The 18396-nt window shown below is 40.7% G+C and overlaps 1 protein-coding gene across 6 annotated transcripts in view; it reads right to left on the reverse strand.

The window, feature by feature from the left end:
* The window catches only part of CEP170B (centrosomal protein 170B), a 123110-nt gene that overhangs the window by 49668 nt on the left and 55046 nt on the right, over positions 1-18396 (reverse strand). For all 6 annotated transcript variants that reach the window (XM_056811173.1, XM_056811176.1, XM_056811174.1 and 3 more), the window contains exons 4-7: positions 15256-15336; positions 9081-9137; positions 6575-6713; positions 2743-2856 (exon numbers count right to left, since the gene is read on the reverse strand). In XM_056811173.1, the coding sequence (XP_056667151.1) occupies positions 2743-2856; positions 6575-6713; positions 9081-9137; positions 15256-15336 (391 nt within the window). The remainder of the gene's footprint in view (positions 1-2742; positions 2857-6574; positions 6714-9080; positions 9138-15255; positions 15337-18396) is intronic.

Below are 18396 nucleotides of genomic sequence, written 5' to 3' on the forward strand. Positions count from 1 at the left end.
CTGGTCCTATGCCATAATGCCTTGCTACTCTCTTCTAATGCAACTATTCTTTGCCCCTAGTCAGCACAAGCCCTAGTACATACTTGGAATCACATGCATTCACCTATTCCTCCACTAAAAATTCAACCTTCAAATTTGTATGAGGGGCAGCTAAATGGCACAGTGGGAAGAGTTCCAGTTCTGGAGTTAAAAAGAACTGGTTTCAAATATGGCTTCAGATACTTCTGAGCTAAGTGACCCTGGGTAAGTCATTTATCCTTTTTGCCTAGACCTTGACCTTCTTCTGTCCTAAGAGTGATTCCTAAAATAGAAAGTGAAAAGTTTCAAAAAACATTTTTTTGTATGCCACTTCATAGCTTTGAAATGACAATCCCCCATTTAATACTCATGACAGATCCTGTGAAGGACCCTGAGGAAGGCAGATGAAGGATGATTGCCTTCATTTTACAGAGGAAGAAACTGAGGTCCAGAAAGGGACTTTCTCAAAGTCAGAACTAATAGAGGTCACCTGAGGCACAGCCCTGGCATCTTTCTATCACAAGTAGTCCTCTCAGTTGCCTATATGTATATCATTCACAATAGATTTTTCACCCTGAGTGGACCTTCCTTGAGACATGGCTTTCAACTCTGGGTCAGCTATTCAACTCTCCTCTAATCTTTGCCCCATCAGTAGTTATTTGCTCAGTCAAACATAACTCTGAAAGTAATGACATTCCCCCCAAAATCCAATGAGCCTTAAAACCAAATAGATTTTTTCATAGCTATTTCACATAGTAGAAGGAGCACAGGTCTTAGAATGAAAACGCAGAGAATGAGTTCCAATTCAGCCATTTACTAGCTCTATGATCCTGAAAAAATAACTTTACCTAGTTAAACCTCAGTTTCCTCATGTGTAAAATGGCCATGATAACATCTGAGAGCATCTCGTGGAGGTATGGTGAAGATGGTGCTTTGTCCGTTTTACAGTGCCATAGAAATGGGGACTGCTATTTTTGTTATTGCTGTTAATCAGATTAAGATCCTAGATTTAGGACTAGAAGGCAATTTAGAAGCCATCAAGTCCAACCCCATCATTTTGCAGATGGAGAAACTGAGAGAGGCTGCTCAGGGGTTATAAACCTACTGAGTATCTAAGGCAAGATTTGAATTTGGGTCTTCCTGATTCCAAGTTCTATCCCCTGCACCACCTGTTAGGAACCACAGAATCTCAGCCTTGGAAAGGGACCTCAGGAGTAATCTAGCCCAGCCTAAACCTTGGTAGAAATCCTATCTACAATGTCCTCAGTGAGTGTTCTTATAGCCTCTGCTTTTAGGCTTCCTAAGAGGGGGAGCTCACTACCTCTCTCCACCCCTACAGGGTAGCCCATTCCACTGTTGGACAGCTCTAATGAACCCTCAAACCCTCAACTGCCACTTTCATGTGCTGCTCTTAACTCTTCAATATAGCATGAGAGAGGACAAATTTAAACTCTCTTCATGTGATAGCTAAATACATGAAGCCCGCTATAATGCCCCACCCCCTGCCGAATCTTCGATTCTCCATACTAAAGGTCATTATTCCAGTCATTCTTAGATGGCCTGGATGCACTCCAGTAGAAAATATTTGCCTTAATGTGGTCCCAGAACTGAATGTAATACCCCAGATGGGGCTAAGCAGGGCAGAGAAGTCTAGGACTATCACTGCCCTAGCCCTGAACACTAAAGGCTCTATTAATGTAGGCTGATGCATGGCTCAGTTTCAAGAATTTTAAATTATCTAAAATTTTTGTGTCATCTCTGTCACCATTCTTATCTAGCAACGTGGCTAAAAGGCATCCCACTAAAACAACTTCAAACTCCTCTGCTTGGCATTCAAGGGCATTCACAGCCTGGCCTCCAGCCCTCTGCTCTCCAACATCAACTCCCTCTCATTTTTCATTATGGGGTCTTTACTCCAGTCAGACAAATCTCTTCCCACTCCCAGTCGAAGGTGTGACTAGCCACACCTTTTGGGCAATTGTATGACTTGGATTGCAGTCTATACTCTGTCACTGAACACATCTATGATCCTGGGCAAGTCACTGCACCTGTCTGCCTCAATTTTCTCAACTGTAAAATGGGGATCATAAAGGCATCTCAGGGTTATCATGAGGATGAAATGAGAGAATATTTACAAAGTACTTAATATAGTGCCTGAAACATAGTAGGTGCTTAATAAATGCTTGTGCCCTCTCTTCCTCCCTTTTTCATTAATTTCTCTTGTCTCTGAGCTCCTATGATCAATTGTACTAGGTTTAATTCTTACCATGGGAACTCATCCATATGGGTCAATGTTGTTCCTTCCCACCCCAGATTATTAATGGGCACAGGACCTGGGCTTGCCCCCTTTTTTGTTTCTTTATTTTAAACACTTGTTTATAAGCCTTCTGTTACTTCTTGGGCACCTTTTTGCACCTGAAACTGAGATTTCACTGTGACTGTCATAACACTGAGAATTCTCCCAGGACAAGGCTGGGGATTGCTTCTCTTTTGTGTTCCTCAGGCCAGGAACTTGGTGAGGATAGAAAACTTGTTTCTTCTTCTTTCTGCCTATCTCAGACTTATGAGATTCTTGGGGTCAAGGGTCCTGTCTCCCCATACAACCAGCATCAACCATCAAGTCAAGTACTGTAGTGTTGATTCTGTGGACTTGGTCCAGGGCTAGCCTCAGCCCTGGGAGTCTGAAGCCAGTCTTGGGCGCTGGTTCCTGGCGTGGACCCTTACCTGAATATTGGTCCTCCTGGGGCTGGTCATCTGGTCTGTCCAACTTGTTGCTGCCGTCGTCCTCCCCCCACCATGAAGGTTGTCCATAGAGTGGCGTGCGGTAGGTCAATGTGTCTGAAAAGAGAAAAGAAGATATTTCTATCACTTCAATGGCTCCATCCCAAAAGCAAGGTCAGCAGCTTCCCCACCATGGAGGATGACATTTCTCAACAGAAGTCTAGACCTTCAACCCTTATCTAAAAACTTACCCAGGAGCCAGGAGGCACTCACAGGTTTCACAGGATTTCCCAGCTAGAGAGGGACCAAAAGAGGATTTCTGCTGATGCCTGCCCATCTGGCAACATTACTTTGCTATTCTTTCAGCCACTTTTTTTTTTGCAGATTAATTATATTGCCCCGGATGATCTCTATCTCATAACAATGTTTATTTAAAATAAAAAGTTAAATTGGTGATAAATAAAATAATTGAATACCATCTGATAAACTTAGCCAAGAGATGAGCCTATATCATTCACTAGAGGGCACTGTGGACCCATTTCTTGATTCAACATTCAACATGTCTCAAAACCTACCCAGGGGCCAGGAAGCACTTAGAGGTTTCAAGGCTGGAAAGGGGCCATAGTGAGGATCTAGTCCAACCCACTCATTTCACAGATGAGGAAACAGGGGTTCAAAAAGGGACTTCCTTAAAGTCACACTAAGAATTAGTGGCAGAGCTTGGATCAGGGAAGAATTCTAGTCTTGTCTTCCTGCCTTTCTACCATGACATGTTTCCTTATCCATCACCACCTGTCTGAGCCCTCCCAAGAGCTCCATGCTCCAACACTGAAATACTAGTCTGTTCATGAACACTTGCAGATAGGGAACCTTGAATGTGGTAATAAGAGAATTCGACTTGGAGGCACAAGCCATGAGTTCAAGTCCTAGCACTGGTACTAACTCTATTGACCTTGGGCAAGTAACTTTTGCCTCAGCTTTCCCTATCTATAAAATGGAGATAATGTGATTTTAGTTAGCTAAGAAGATTATTTTAAGGAAAAGTGTTTTGTAAGGCTTAAACCACTACAGAAATAGAGGGTAATATAATAGAAATAAAATCATTCATTGTGGCAACTATGTGACACAGAGGATAGAGCACTAGATCTGGAATGGGTAGGAAATTAGTTCAACACCTCAGATATTTGCTAGCTGACTAGTAGCAATGCAATGATCCAGGGCAATTCTAAGAGATTTATGAGAAAGAATACTAGCCACAGCTAGAAAAAGAACTACAAGAATGCCCAGAAGAAAACATATGATTTATCATTTGTTTATATGGGTCTATGATTTGGGGGTTTGGTTACAAGATTACTCTATTATGAAAATGTAAATATGTAAATAGGATTTGAGTGATAATATGTATATATATATATATGTGACCCAATGAAAATGTGTATCAGCTCCAGCATGGGGAAGGGAAGAAGAGATAGGGACCACATGAATCACGTAACCAATAAAATTTAAAATAAAAAAGATATTTACTAACTGTGTGATCCTGGGCAAGTCACTTAATCTCTGTCTATTTTAGTTTCCTCATCTATAAAATGGGAATAGTAGCACCTGGCCAGCTTGGTGGCACAATGGATAGAACACTGGGCTTAGAATTAGAAGAAGACTCATGTACATTAGTTCAAATCTGACCTCAGACACTTACTGGCTGTGTGTCCCTGGGTAAGTCCCTTAATCCTGTTTGCCTCAGTTTATCATCTGTAAAATAAGCTAGAGAAGGAAATGGCAAACCAAGCTGATATCTCTGCCAAGAAAACTCTAAAAGGGGTCATGAAGAATCAGACACAACTGAAACAATTCAACCACAATACCTGCCTCCCGAGTTCTTATCAGGATCAAAGGATATAATATTTATAAAGTCTTTTCTTTCCAAACCTTAAAGGGACCACATAAATACTAGCTAGTCAGCTCTGGGAAGGGGGAGAGAAGAAGGGAGACAATATGGATCACATGACTTTGGAAAACTTATATAGAAATTTGTTATTAAAATAAAATAATTAAAAAATAAATACTAGCTAGTAATTATTAATATTTTATAGTCCCTACCTGTAAGTGAAACAAATTTATCTGTGGCTATACTTCATCTAAGTATCATAGTTCTATAAGGGGCCTTTTCATAGTTTTCTTTTTTATTACAATTCAACATACATTTATTGAGCATCTACTGTATGCAAAGCACTATAATTGCTATTATTGTCATTATTAATAAAGACAGCAGTTCATAAGTAGAAAGAGCTCACACTTCACAGATTATTATTCATAGTCACAGAGATGACTAGAACCTAGTGAATAAGAGTCAGCCTTGAAATGTGAAAGATCTAGAGTTCAAACCCTGCTTCTGATACACACTGGCTGTATAATAAGGGCAAATAATTTAATTTTATATTTAATTTGACCATTTTATACTTTTAATTAATTTAATTACTCATTTAGTTCCATATATAAGATTCAGAACCCTAGTCAGTTCCTAGAACAGTAAAAACATGGGTTTGAATAGATTTTTTTAAAAAAGCCATAGAACATCAGAATCAAGAGGGCCCAAGGATCCATCTAAATCCAAACCACCCAATTTCTAGTAGAAGTAACTGAGGCTCAGAGAAAAGAAGAGATCTACTAGCCCAAGATCCTAATTAACCAACATTTGCTGAACATCCATTATGTAAAGGATTCTATTCTTGGCATGGCTATCGACTTGCCTTCTTAGGCAGATAACGGTTCTAGGTTACTGCCTCTCCAACTAGGAACATTTTCTTGCAGTGAAGAGGGATTTGAGAATCTCTTCTCCAGCTCTTTTTTTTTTTTAAATAAACCCTTACCTTCTGTCTTAGAATCAATACTGTGTATTGGTTCCAAGGCAGAAGAGTGGTAAGGGCTGGGCAATGGGGGTTAAATGACTTGCCCAGGGTTACATAGCTGGGAAGTGTCTGAATCCCACCTGGTTCTCAATCTACTGAGCTACCCAGCTGCCCCTTCTCCAATTCTTCTAATCATTTCCCAGCTCGAGAAGTCCCATATTTGTAGGATCAAATACAAACTCCCCCACTTGGCATTTAAAGTCCTTTATCATCTGGACCCAACCTACTTTTCCAGGCTTATTATACACACATCATTACCCTTCACCCACTCTTCAAAGTGTATTAATACTTTCTTGCTTTCTCTTACATATAACATCCCATCTCTTATCAGTATGCTTGTTCTCCATGCCGGCACATGCTCCTCCTTCACCTTTACCTCTCAGAATTCTTAATGTCCTTCTAAGCTCAGAGCTCATCCCATAAAGCCTTTTTGATCCCCCCCAACTGCTAATGTCTCTCCCATTCCAAAAATTACCCATTATTTACTAGCAAATATTTTGTATATATTGCTATGTGTACTTGTAGTCTTCCCCAAGAGAATATCAACTCTTTGAGGGCAGAGAATGTTTTATTTTTGACTCTGTATCCTCAGCCTATCACAGTGCATGGCACAAAATAAGCAATGCTCTCTGTTTGATTCCTGCTTTGGGATGCCTGCCTGTGCTGAGAAGAAGGAAGTGGATAGAGGAGAGGGAAAAGAACCCTCCTGAATCATCTGTTCCTTCCACCCGCCCCAAGAGGCATATTAAAGAAGACTACACATACCAAGGATCTTTCACAAACCTGACTCGAATACAAATCCTGTGGGCAGAGACAAGGTTTGTTTTGTGCCCCTAAGAAAAGTAACCTTCTGGATACACATGTACCTGTATCTAGGACATGTGTGCTCCTCCTTGTCCTACCCCATGCCTCATCCCTGAGAAGTTTACCTGGGACAGGTCTCCGGTCTCCCTTCTCTGGTTTGGCCTGTGGAGATTCAGAATAAGGTCCAAGGTCTGGTGGGGGGTCCCCTCGTTTCACAGTTGTGCCCTTAAAATTCATCTGCAGCTGACTGGTGTACTTCTCATGCTGAAAGACAAAAATCAGGAAGCAAAGGTGAGGAAAATGAGCAGCTCTATTCCACTCCCACCAAGATAAAGAGACAAAAATACTAATTTTTATATATAGTACTTTATGATTTATAAAGTATTGGGAGTGGTGCATAATGGAGAGGAAGAAGCACCAGTACCTTAATAAGAGCTCCAAACCAAACAATGGTTTAAATTTTACAAAGAACTTCCCTCAAAAGAATAGACATTATAAGCATTATCCTCATTTTACAGAGGAGGACAGAGGATTTGAACCCAAATCTCCTAAACTTGAATCCAGGTTTCTTTCTTCTAAACTGCAGTGACCTTCAAAAATAACAATTTATATTTATATAGCACTTTCAGTTCATTTCTTTTTTTCATAAAGCCCTTTTCCCACAACAATTCTAAACTGAGTAGGGCAAGAATCATTACTCCAATTTTACAGATGAGGAAACTGAGGCTCAGAGATGGGACAAGGTCTGCCCAAGCCCACACAACTGATAAATAGCAGAAGCAGATCTCCTAATTCCAAGGCTCTTTGAGATGAAGAAACCAAGGACTGTAGGGGGGTAATGTGACTTGTCTGAAAGCACAGGAAACAACCAGCAGAGTTCAGACTGAAACCCAGTTCATTTGATTCCAAATCTAAAGTTCCCTCCCCTCTACTGTGTCCTGGACACAATACTCAGGAGTCAAGGTCTAAGCCCACCTAAGCTCAAATCATGAGTTTTTAAAAGGTCATTCTTCAAATCTTTCCCTAAACCCCTTTACCAAGAAGAGGGAACAGGAGATATAAAGGCTGTTAAATGAGTTGGAATGAATGAAGAATGGAATAATACTGGGCAGAGATTTTTAGTCAAGTCAATAAGTCAAGAGCTGGCAGAAACCTTAGAAGACTATTCCAAATCCCATCCCTATTCCCATTTTATAGCAGGGGAAGCTGAGAACCGAAGGTGGAAAGATCATCCCAAGGTCATGTGGGGTCAGTGACAAAGTCAAGAACAAAACCTAGTCTAGCATATTTTCAACCATATTATGTTCTGTTTTTCTCAGGATTGTTTATGTATTAAAATCCTCACTTTCTGTCTTAGTAACAACTCTAAGACAGAAGGGAAGAACTAGGCAAATGGGGTTAAGTGACTTGCCCTGGGTTATACAGCTAGGAAGTATCTTCTGAGACCACACTTGAACCCAGATCCTTCTGTCTCCAAGTCTGGCACTTGATCCACTGTGCCACCTAGCTGCCCTACTTTCTTAGATTTATAAGCTATCAAATTTCATCTTGATATTTAGAGTCAGAGGAGTTAACAATTTATTTATTAGTCATGGAGCCTGAAACTAGTTGCTTTCCTCTGTGTCTACCTGAATTTGCTCATCTAAAAAATGAGATGAGACAATATGATACCTAAGGTTCCTTTCCAGATCTCAATCCTATGATCACTGAAATAAGAAATAGTTCCCTTGCCTAACTCTTAGCACTTTGCCAGGATTCAAATAACAGAAGTGAAAATACACCATGTAATTGTTGGTGAGCTTTTTAGTTATTAAGGAAGAACTCTAAGGATGCATTCAAAAAGTCCTATCTTAGACGCTGACCCCAGAAAGAGGAAAGGGCATGAGAGCCAGGAACAAGAAGTCCATAACTCTCACTTCCCAGTATTTGGAACTAAAAGAAACCATCTGCTGTCAATCTCTTCATTTTATAGATAGTGAAACTGAGGCCCAGAATTAATACTTCACTTGCCAATATACTAAAAATACTACCATGTTTAAAGTCAGTCCTGGATTTCAGCTTTGTACCACCCATGTAACCATGGACAAGCCACTTTCTCTATCTAGATCTCGGTTTCCTACTCTGTAAAATGGGGGAGGGGGGCGGGGAGAGGTTGGATTCGCTGACCTCTGAGATTCCTTTCTGCTCCAAATCCCATTATCCTATATGAATCTTGGTAGTCACAAGAAGCAGGAGCTTGGGAAAACTCCTTTTCTGCCTCTGAGTTTCAATTACCTAATTGTATAATAAGAGGGTTGGATTACATGGTTGCTAAGGTCCCATCTAAATCTAAATCCTATATAATAAAATAAAAGGAACATGAGTAAAGGCTCTACAATCTTCCTTCCCTATTGTCCCATCTGATCCTTCCAACAGCCCTGGGAGAGAAGCAAAGAAATCATTTTAGAGATGGGAAGACACCCATTTAGGGAGTCAGAAAGTGCAACAGCAGCAGAAGTAGGAGTCCCACAAATCCCATGTATGAGAAGAAAGTCTTTCCTGGTCACCTCATGATAGACTAACAGAAAGCAGAGCACTGGGTCTGTGCCATAGGACATTGGTTTCCCCTCCAGAAGCTGAGCAGTGACTTACCTTCAGGGCTTCTTCGGGAACCTTGTGTTGGACGTGTTCTAGTACATACAGGTTAGAATGTAGACAAAGGCATTAAGGAAAGCACAGCTGAGAGTGGGCCTGTCTGGGAGCTGTGCTACAAGCACAGGAACAAAGCACCAGGGTCCTTGAGGATGCAGAATGGGTTTTGTGCACTGGGAGAGTCTAAAGAAAAAAAAGCAGCTCAGAATCATAGAGCATCAAGGCTTACAAAGTAGTTCCTCAACATCACAGCCATTTTATGGGATAAAGAACACAAGGTTGGTTATTCTTTTTATTTATTTTTTTTAATCCCTATTTTCTGTCTTTATAACAACTCTAAGACAAAAGGGTAAGGGCTTGGCAAACGGGGTTAAGTGACTTGCCCTGGGACAAACTGTTAGGAAGTATCAGGCCACCTCCTGTCTCTAAGTGGCTTTCTATCCATGGAGCCACCCAGCTGCCTCCAGTTATTTCTTTTTGTAAAGACCCAGAGAGGTATAATAACTTGTCCAGAGTCACACAGTAGCACAACCAAGCTTGGAGCCCAGGTCTCTTGAGTCCCATTTCCCCACAGTATCTGCCCACAAACCCTCTCACAAGAAAGAGAATTCAATTGGGGTGCTACTGGAGCAACAGTAAATAGCTCAGACCCAAAGGTCCCCAATCCATCTCCTCACTGCAAAGCTCCCCACTGCCTATGAGATAAAATACACACTCCTTAGTCTGGCATTCAAGACTCTCCATAATCTGGTTCTGAATTCCATTTCCAACATTATTCCATCCAAGTCCTCCGAGGTTCTCATTCAGCCAAATACCACCATTCTCTATCTCATTCTGCCCTATACTGCTTCCTAATTCCATTCAGTCAAAGCCATCCCAATTTCCTGGAATGCATTTTATTCATCATCACCTGGTGTAATCAGACTTTCCCTTTAAAGATGCCACTTCCTCTCTGAAGTCTTCCTTAATTCTCCCTCTATTCCTCACCCAGAGAAAATGACCTTCTGTTCTACATATTTTCCTAGTGCACATTTCTGGATTTCTCCTTACCTCATGCTTACTTTCCCACACTGCTATTCAACAGTAAGATCCTGGAGAGATCCCCAAGCCAAAATAACTACACTTAATGTATGTTTACTGGGATTATACATGTATAACCCAGTGGAATTGCTTGTCAGTTCCAAGAGGGAGGAGGGAAGAGGGGAGGGAGAGAACATGAATCATATAGCCATGGAAAAATATTTTTAAAATAAAATTATAGTTAAAAGTATATATGTTTACTGAATTGAATTGTCAGGTGGCAGGAGCATAGTAGATGTAAAGCCACAAGGCTTCAGAGGCTGTCTAGTCCAACCCCTTCCTTTGACAAATTCCAGGATACTGTCTTTTGCCTCCACCATAAAGACGCTAGGGGCTAACTCGAGATGCATACAAATATAAGGCTAGGTAGAGAGCCCAACCTTACTTAAATGTTGGGAATTTTCTTAATTAGGGACTGTGATTACTCAATAGTTTTTGTTTAAATAAATTCCTCAAAGCTGGAGAGGAGAGGTAAGGGGTTTTAATTAGCTTCCACTTGAAAACTGCCAGAGGTAGAAGGGGGTCTTACTTCCTGAGGCAGCCCATTCTACTTCTGGAGAATTAGAATTATGACAAAATTTCCCCATATATCAAGCTCAAAAAGTCCTCTCCATAGTTTCTACCTTTTCATTACTCCCAGTTTTTCCTCTTGGGGCCAAACAGAACAAAGCCAATTCCTCTTCCTACATCATACCTTTTCAATGCTAGAAGACACTAAAGATCCCCAGTTCCTTCAACTGATATTAAAATTGCATACTCTAGTCTCCTCAACATCTAGTTCACAGTCCTTTAGGCCCAATAAAGCCCTTCCTAAAATTTAGTACTCAGAACTGAACTTTTCCTGATGTTTGATCATTTTAGTTGTGTCCCATTCTTTGTGACCCCATTTTGGTGATTGGGAGGGGGTTCTTGGCAAAGATACTGCAATGGTTTATCATTTCCCTCTCCAACTAATTTTACAGATGATGAAACTAAGGCAAACAGGGTTAAGTGACTTGTCCAGGGTCACACAGGTACTAAGTGTCTGAGGCCAGATTTGAACTTGGGAAGAAGAGATCTGGAGCTCCATGTACTATGGTGCCACCTAGCTACCCTGATTATATCTTAGAAAATAGGAAACAACTGGCCACTGAGAAGTAATAGATATAGATTGCTAGGTTTGAACTCAATAAGATATAGGTTCAAATCTTGCCTTAGATACTTACTAGTTGTATAACCACAGACAAGGCACTTAACCTTTCTGAGTTTCAATATTCTCATCTGCAAAATGACCTCAAAGGTCCCTTCCAAGTCCAAGTCTGTGAACTTATGATATGCTTGGTTCATAAAAATCATTCCAATCTATGATCCTATATGGGAGACATGTCGGACCACAAACCAAAGGTTAAAGTCAACATCAAATTAGAAGAAAAGATAAAGGCGAGGAGACAATGACTAAAAATGCAAGAGTTTGAACTTGACCTAGTCAAAACAAGCCACCAATGCTAAAAAAAAAAAGATAAAATGAAAAATAAATTTTAAAAGGCAAAGGTATCACCTTCAATCATCACCATTTTCTGCAAAAGTTTTAAATAATTTAAAGCAATATCCAGATCTACAGAGCCCAGACACTATTTTATAATCTCCTTGCTCAGAACACAGATGTAGGAACAGCTGGATGGATCAGTGGACTGAGATTCAGGCTCAGAGATGGGAAGTCCTGGGTTCAAAACTGACCTCAGATACTTCCTAGCTGTGTGAACCTGGGCAAGTCACTCAACCCCCATTGACTAAGAAAGAAAGAAAGAAAGAAAGAAAGAAAGAAAGAAAGAAAGAAAGAAAGAAAGAAAGGAAGGAAGGAAGGAAGGAAGGAAGGAAGGAAGGAAGGAAGGAAGGAAGGAAGGAAGGAAGGAAAGAAGGAAAGAAGGAAGGAAGGAATTAGTAAGAAAAAATTAGAAAGAAAGAATTAGAAAGAAAGAATTAATAAGAAAGAGATGAAGCAGTCAAGGGCACCACTAGCTTAAAACATAAATTCATTAAAAAAAAAAACTAACCTTGTGTCTTAGAATCTATAATAAGTATCAATCCCAAGGCAGAAGAGCAGCAAGAGCTAGACAATGGGGGTTAAGTGACTTGCCCAAGGTCAAACATGCTAGAAAGTATCTGAGGCCAGATTTGAACCTACATCTTTTCAAGGCCTGGCATTCTATCCACTGAGCCACCTCACTTCCCCTCATAAACTCATTTGTAAAATACCACAAGAGGACAGAGGAAGATCATGGCCATTATCACCTCATAAAATGAAAGGGAAGTAAGAAGCTTGGTTTGAAATCCAACTGAGCCACATCATCCCACAAGCATGCTTAGCTGAAATCAGCAGAACAGAAAGACAGAAAAGAAACCAGTTGGCCAATGTTTCTAATTATTATCTATTTTCATCATGAATGAGAGAGGAAACACCACATTTGGACCCTGAAATTTCAGTCCCTGATATGCTATCTTAGGAAATAGAAATGGCATTTGAGGACAAAGTCTAGAAGAACAGCTGGAACAGAGCAAGTTGTTGTTATTTGTTCGTCCTTCATTTTCAAAGAGGATCAGTGACATTACTGGGTGATGTAATGAATCCTATAAATTGGATTTAAGTGAAGCAACTTGTGAAATGTTTGTATTAGAGATCATGTATTTACTGATTAAAAGGTACCAAAAATACAAGATCCCATTGTGTTTATTAGTTGCTGACTACTAAAAAACATAACATTAAAGATTCTCCAAGATTTCTCATGCATATGTAAGATCAGAGAATGTCAGGGGAAAAGCACAAGTTCTGGAGGTCAGAAAACCTGAGTTCAAATCTCACTTCTGACACTTACTACCTATATAACCTTGGGAGAGTCACAATCTTCCTGGGTTTTAGTTTCCTCATATGTATAGTTAGATGGTCTCAAAGGTTCCTTCCCCTTTTGAATCTGTGATCAAACAAGATTTCTTGATAAATACCACCACAAAAGTATCTCTGTTCTGTGACCCCAGATAGCATTTGGAAAATTGAACAGTACTTGAGTAGTAATCCCAAGGTGATCTGTGGAACACAAATCTCCAATTTTTTAACTCAAATGTTTGTTGTTGGGGTTTTTTCTAGGAATGCTGCAGGATGGCAAATCCTCAAAAACTTTAAGCTCTGAACAATCAAAGCTATGAGTACCCCAGAGGGCTATGGTGCATTCAGGTAGGATTCTGCCTATTTCCAATGGTGACCTACCAGCAAGTAGTATAAGGGATATAGCTGAGGCACCAAGGAACATATTCCTTATTTTCAGGGAGTTGCTACTTTTGGAATGGGGAAGTGGTGGAGTTGAGATATAAATCAGGGAATAGCTAAGGTATTACATGACATCCACTAGGCAAGAAGAAGCTAAAAGGATAAAATAATAGGCCAAATCTAATAAAGTAAAATGTTTTCTTCAGTAGATCCGAGGTCCTTATTGAGATAGACTCTCCAGCAGCACAGATCATAAGAAATGCATTGGTCAGGTCATGAGAAGAAAAGGGAACCAATGAATAGACCAGGTAACTATACAGGTAAGTATACAGTGCAAACAGACCTAAGGGAAGTTCTCCAGGCATATCAGTAGCTTTTCTGTAGAATAAATGGAGGGGAATAACCCCTATAGAGAAGGGCCCTGCCATCTCGATGGCTATTAGTAACACCAACCACCAAACAACCCCCACTTTTAGGGTTGACCAGCCAGCCTACCTATGATGGCAAAGCACTGTGTCAGGAGATGGCATGTCCCAGGCAGGTCATATCACCACTAGCATCTCAAGTACCCCCCCCTCCCCCCGGATCTCTAGCGACCCTCAACCAAGGATTTCAAGTAAAAATGACTTGAAAATTACAGTGAACCCCTAGATTTCTGAACCTGCTGTCAGAGACACAGCTATCGTGGAGGGGAGCAATGTTTATGTAGAAAGAGACCACCATCCCCACACCATTCATCACCAGCTGCCAACCAATAATGAAGTAAGTCTGAGAGCATCAGAAGCCTTTCCAGCCCCCTATCCCAAACTCCCCCAAATTCCTCTCACCCCAACTATCCTTGCTTCCAGTCTGGCTTACTTTTCTTTGTGTATCCCTATCAGTGCTTTGTCATTGATCCTTCCTCATTCATTTATTCATTCATTCAACACCTATGAGGCAACACTGACAAGATTCATACAGGACGAGAATGAATGGATTGGCTGTGAACTGGGGAGACCACATCAATGAGGTCCACAAATCCTACTAAAGGAAACATTTCACCCATTATTTTATTACTGTATGTTTTTTTTGGCTCCTGAAAGTCATACATCATATGAGCTATGCTTCTCTTTTTCACATCTACATCTGCCCATTCCCCCTATCCCAGCCTCTGGTCTGTTCCTCTGTTACCCACTCTCTCCTCCAAGACTATGAGCTCTCTGAGGGCAAAGTCTAAGTCTCCTCCTCTTTCTCCCCCACATTATAGGCTCCCTAAAGTCAGAGACCATGCCCCCCCTTCCTCTGTCTCTCTTTACAAAGTAACTGCCAAGCAAAAAGTTGAGCAAGAATCAAAAAACATTTTTAAATGTATTCAACAACTATTTACATAAATAAAGGGGTACAGTAAGGGCATCAAGACAGAGAATGGGGAAAAAATTCTTGCTGTCATCCTACTGCAGCCAAAATACCATACCTGCAAAAGGACTAAAAAACAACATAATGGTGACCTTCCTAGACTGCCACTTGGCAAAGATAGCTTCTAGACCCAGAGATATAGACTCTAAGCAAGGAAGATCGTTCTCCCTTGGGATCAATGGCCAGTGAAAGATGTCTATGTTCAGAGGTCAGGAGCCCAGAAATAGGTCTTCTCCCTCTGGGAGGCTGAGAGGCAGAGAGAAAACACATGACCTCATTATCACTTCCCTCTAACTCTCTGAATGAGCTATGGACACGCCATCCTGCTGCCAGGCAGACTTCTCAGGGTGGCATGTTGGGTCTGCCTTTGTAAGACCAGAAAAAGTCTGGTTCTCAGAAAAGCGAGAGGAAGGAAAAGGTAGAGAGATCCCAGGAAACCCGAGACCACAAAAAAAGGATATCATAGCCAAAGCGGATGACATCATTGAGCTTCAGAGTGACATATTTCTGGTCAGGGATGCGCACATCATTCACAAATGTCTGTGTGGAGAAAGAAGAAATATAATTAGACTGGGGCAGAGGCCTTGCTATCAACTCTCTATTACCCAAAGATTACACTGGTTAAAGAGATGTCCAATTGTAGGCAGGTAATGCTTCCCAGAACCCTACTGAATTTATATTCTCTCTCTCTGTTTCCCTTTCATCATTCCTAATCTCCCAGAATAAATACATGTTAGTTGGCAAGAATAGCTAAGTGGTCTAAAGGTTAGAGCCAGGCCCAGAGATAGGAGATTCCCTGGGTTCAAATCTGACTTCAGACACCTCATAGCTGTATGACTCTGGGCAAGTCACTTAACTCTAGTTGCTAGCCCTTGCCACTCTTCTGCCTTGGTACTGACACTTAGTAGTGATTCTAAGACAGAAGTTAAGAATTTTTATAAAGTGTAATTTTAGAAAAAAAAATTAAGCTGTTTGACAGAGTCCAGGCACATGACAGTCATGATAAATCATCTGAATAATGACTCCCATTCTCTAGCAAATTAAGGTTTATGAGTTGCTTTCTTCACAATAGCTCAAAGAGAGGAAGTAACTTGTCCAAAGTGGCACAGGTTTTAAATGTCTCCATCAAGATTTAAACTAGGTGGGGGCAGCTGGGTAGTTCAGCGGATTGAGAGTCAGGCCTAGAGACAGGAGGTCCTGGGTTCAAATCTGGCCTCAGACACTTCCCAGCTGTGTGACCTTGGGCAAGTCACTTGACCCCCATTGCCTAGCCCTTACCACTCTTCTGCTTTGGAGCCAATACACAGTATTGACTCCAAGATGGAAGGTAAGGGTTTTTATTAAAAAAAAAAAAAGATTTAAATCAGCTATCTCCTGACTCAACAGTCCCCTTTCTACTATACCACAGCAGATGGGCCACAGAATTAGCCCCAGAATTTCTCTATAAATTCTGTATAAGGGATAGAAGCTAACCCCAAAACTTTACACTGTAACAATCCAGGCTCTCCAGAAATCTTGAGACATGAGCCACAGTAAAAATTTCTCAGGTGTCCGAAGGCTTATCTTTCTGAACAAGACTTGAAAATTTATTTTTAAATACTCAGAATGAAAAAATTTCAAAAATACATCACAGGAGCAGCTAGGTGGCTCTCAATGGATCAAGCCAGGTCTGGAGACAGGTTCAAATCTTGCCTCAAACACTTGCTACCTGTGTGACCCTGGACAAGTCACTTAACCCCCATTGCCTAGCCCTTACCGCTCTTCTGTCTTGGAACCAATACTTAGTGGTTATTCTAAGATGGAAGGAAAGAGTTTTGTTTTTTTTAAATACACCATAAATATCCATGCCAACCTTAAGGAAATAATACTGAGAACTGATCCAACCATTCTGGAAGGCAATTTGGAATTATGCCCAAAGGGCACTAAAAGAATGTATGTTCTTTGATCTAGCCATAGCACTGCTGAGTTTATACCCCAAAGAGATAATAAAAAAAGGTTGTACAAAAATAGTCATAGCCATACTCTTTGTGGTGGGAAAAAAATGAGAAAATAAGGAGTTGTCCCTCAATTGGAGAATGATTGAACAAATTATGGTATCTGATGGTGATGGAATACTATTGTGTTCAAAGGAATAATAAAGTGGAGGAATTCCATGGAGACTGGAACAACCTCCAGGAAGTGATGTAGAGCGAGAGGAGCAGAACCAGGAAAACATTGTACACAGACTGATACATTGTGGAAATATCCAATGCCTTAACTACTAGTAGTAATGCAATGACCCAGAACAATCCCAAGGGACGTATGAGAAAGTGCTATTTACATTTAGAGAAAGAACTGTGGGAGGAGAAATGCAGGAGAAAAACATATGACTTATCACTTATATATATGGGTATGTGATTTCAAAAGATTGCTCTATAGCAAAAATGAATACTATGGAAATGGGTATCAAGTTATAACATTTGTACAATCCACTGGAATTGCTTGTCAGTTCTGGGAGCAAGGAGGGAAGAGGAGAGGAAAAGAAAATGAATCATGTAAACATGGAAAAATATTTTTAAATTAAATTTTAAAAAGGAAATAACACTGAGAGGTGTTTTACTTTGTCTTTATTAACACGGGGCCATCATTATAAATATAAATCAATTACTACTATTTTTGTAAAGTCACTTCCATTCTCTGGGCCTCAAGGTTCCCATAGGTGAAAATGGGGACAAGGGCCTATTATGAGGAAGGGCACTTAGAAGACTATAAATTATTATAGAATTAGGAGCTCAGGAGGGACACAGTGATGGTTTCCGGGGTGACTGAGATTTGTTCCCGTTTGTCCCTACACCAACTGGCCCCAGACAGATGGATGCTCCTCTTTTGAGGGAATAAGGATAACTCACATTTGTAAATTTATATCTCACCCAGGCTAGAAGTGGCCATGGCCACTCATGAGCTGGATTCTGTTAGTGATCAATATGGGACCTTTGACATTCTCCGTTTCCTGCCCAAATAGTTTGCTCCTCCTTGGGTAGCCTAGAGCCCTTTCCCCTGCCCCACCCCCCAATCTGCTACCACTGGAGACTCACCATATTGCTGCCTAACCCAGCTTAGACATTGTTTCAGCAGAGCCTACAGAAGCTCAGAACCCTGGAGCTCAAAGAATCCACTAGTCTCAGCCTCTTCAGTAGTAAAAACTATAGATGTTTGCATTCTTCAGTCGTTTTGGTCATGTCTAGCTCTTTATGACCCCTTTAGGGTTTTCTTGACAAAGATACTACAGTGATTTGCCATTTCCTTCTCTAGCTCATTTTACAGATGAGGAAACTGAGGCAAACAGAATTAAATGACTTGCCCAGGGTCACACAACTAGTAAATGTCTAAGGCCGGATTTGAATTCAGGTCTTCCTGAATTCAGCCTTGGCACTCCATCCATTGTACCTAGAAACAGCTTCTGTCCATTTATATTTATGAAATGGATTTTTGTTCTCAAATACCAGACATTCACTTTTTCCCTATTGAGGTTCATCTTATTAGCTATGAGGTTTATCCTGTGGGCTAATCCTTCTGAATGCTGACTCTATCATCCAGTGTGTGGCTTAGTTATTCTTCTTC

The sequence above is a fragment of the Monodelphis domestica genome, chromosome 1 (genome assembly GCF_027887165.1).
Source record: "Monodelphis domestica isolate mMonDom1 chromosome 1, mMonDom1.pri, whole genome shotgun sequence".
NCBI classification, from domain to species: Eukaryota; Metazoa; Chordata; class Mammalia; order Didelphimorphia; family Didelphidae; genus Monodelphis; species Monodelphis domestica.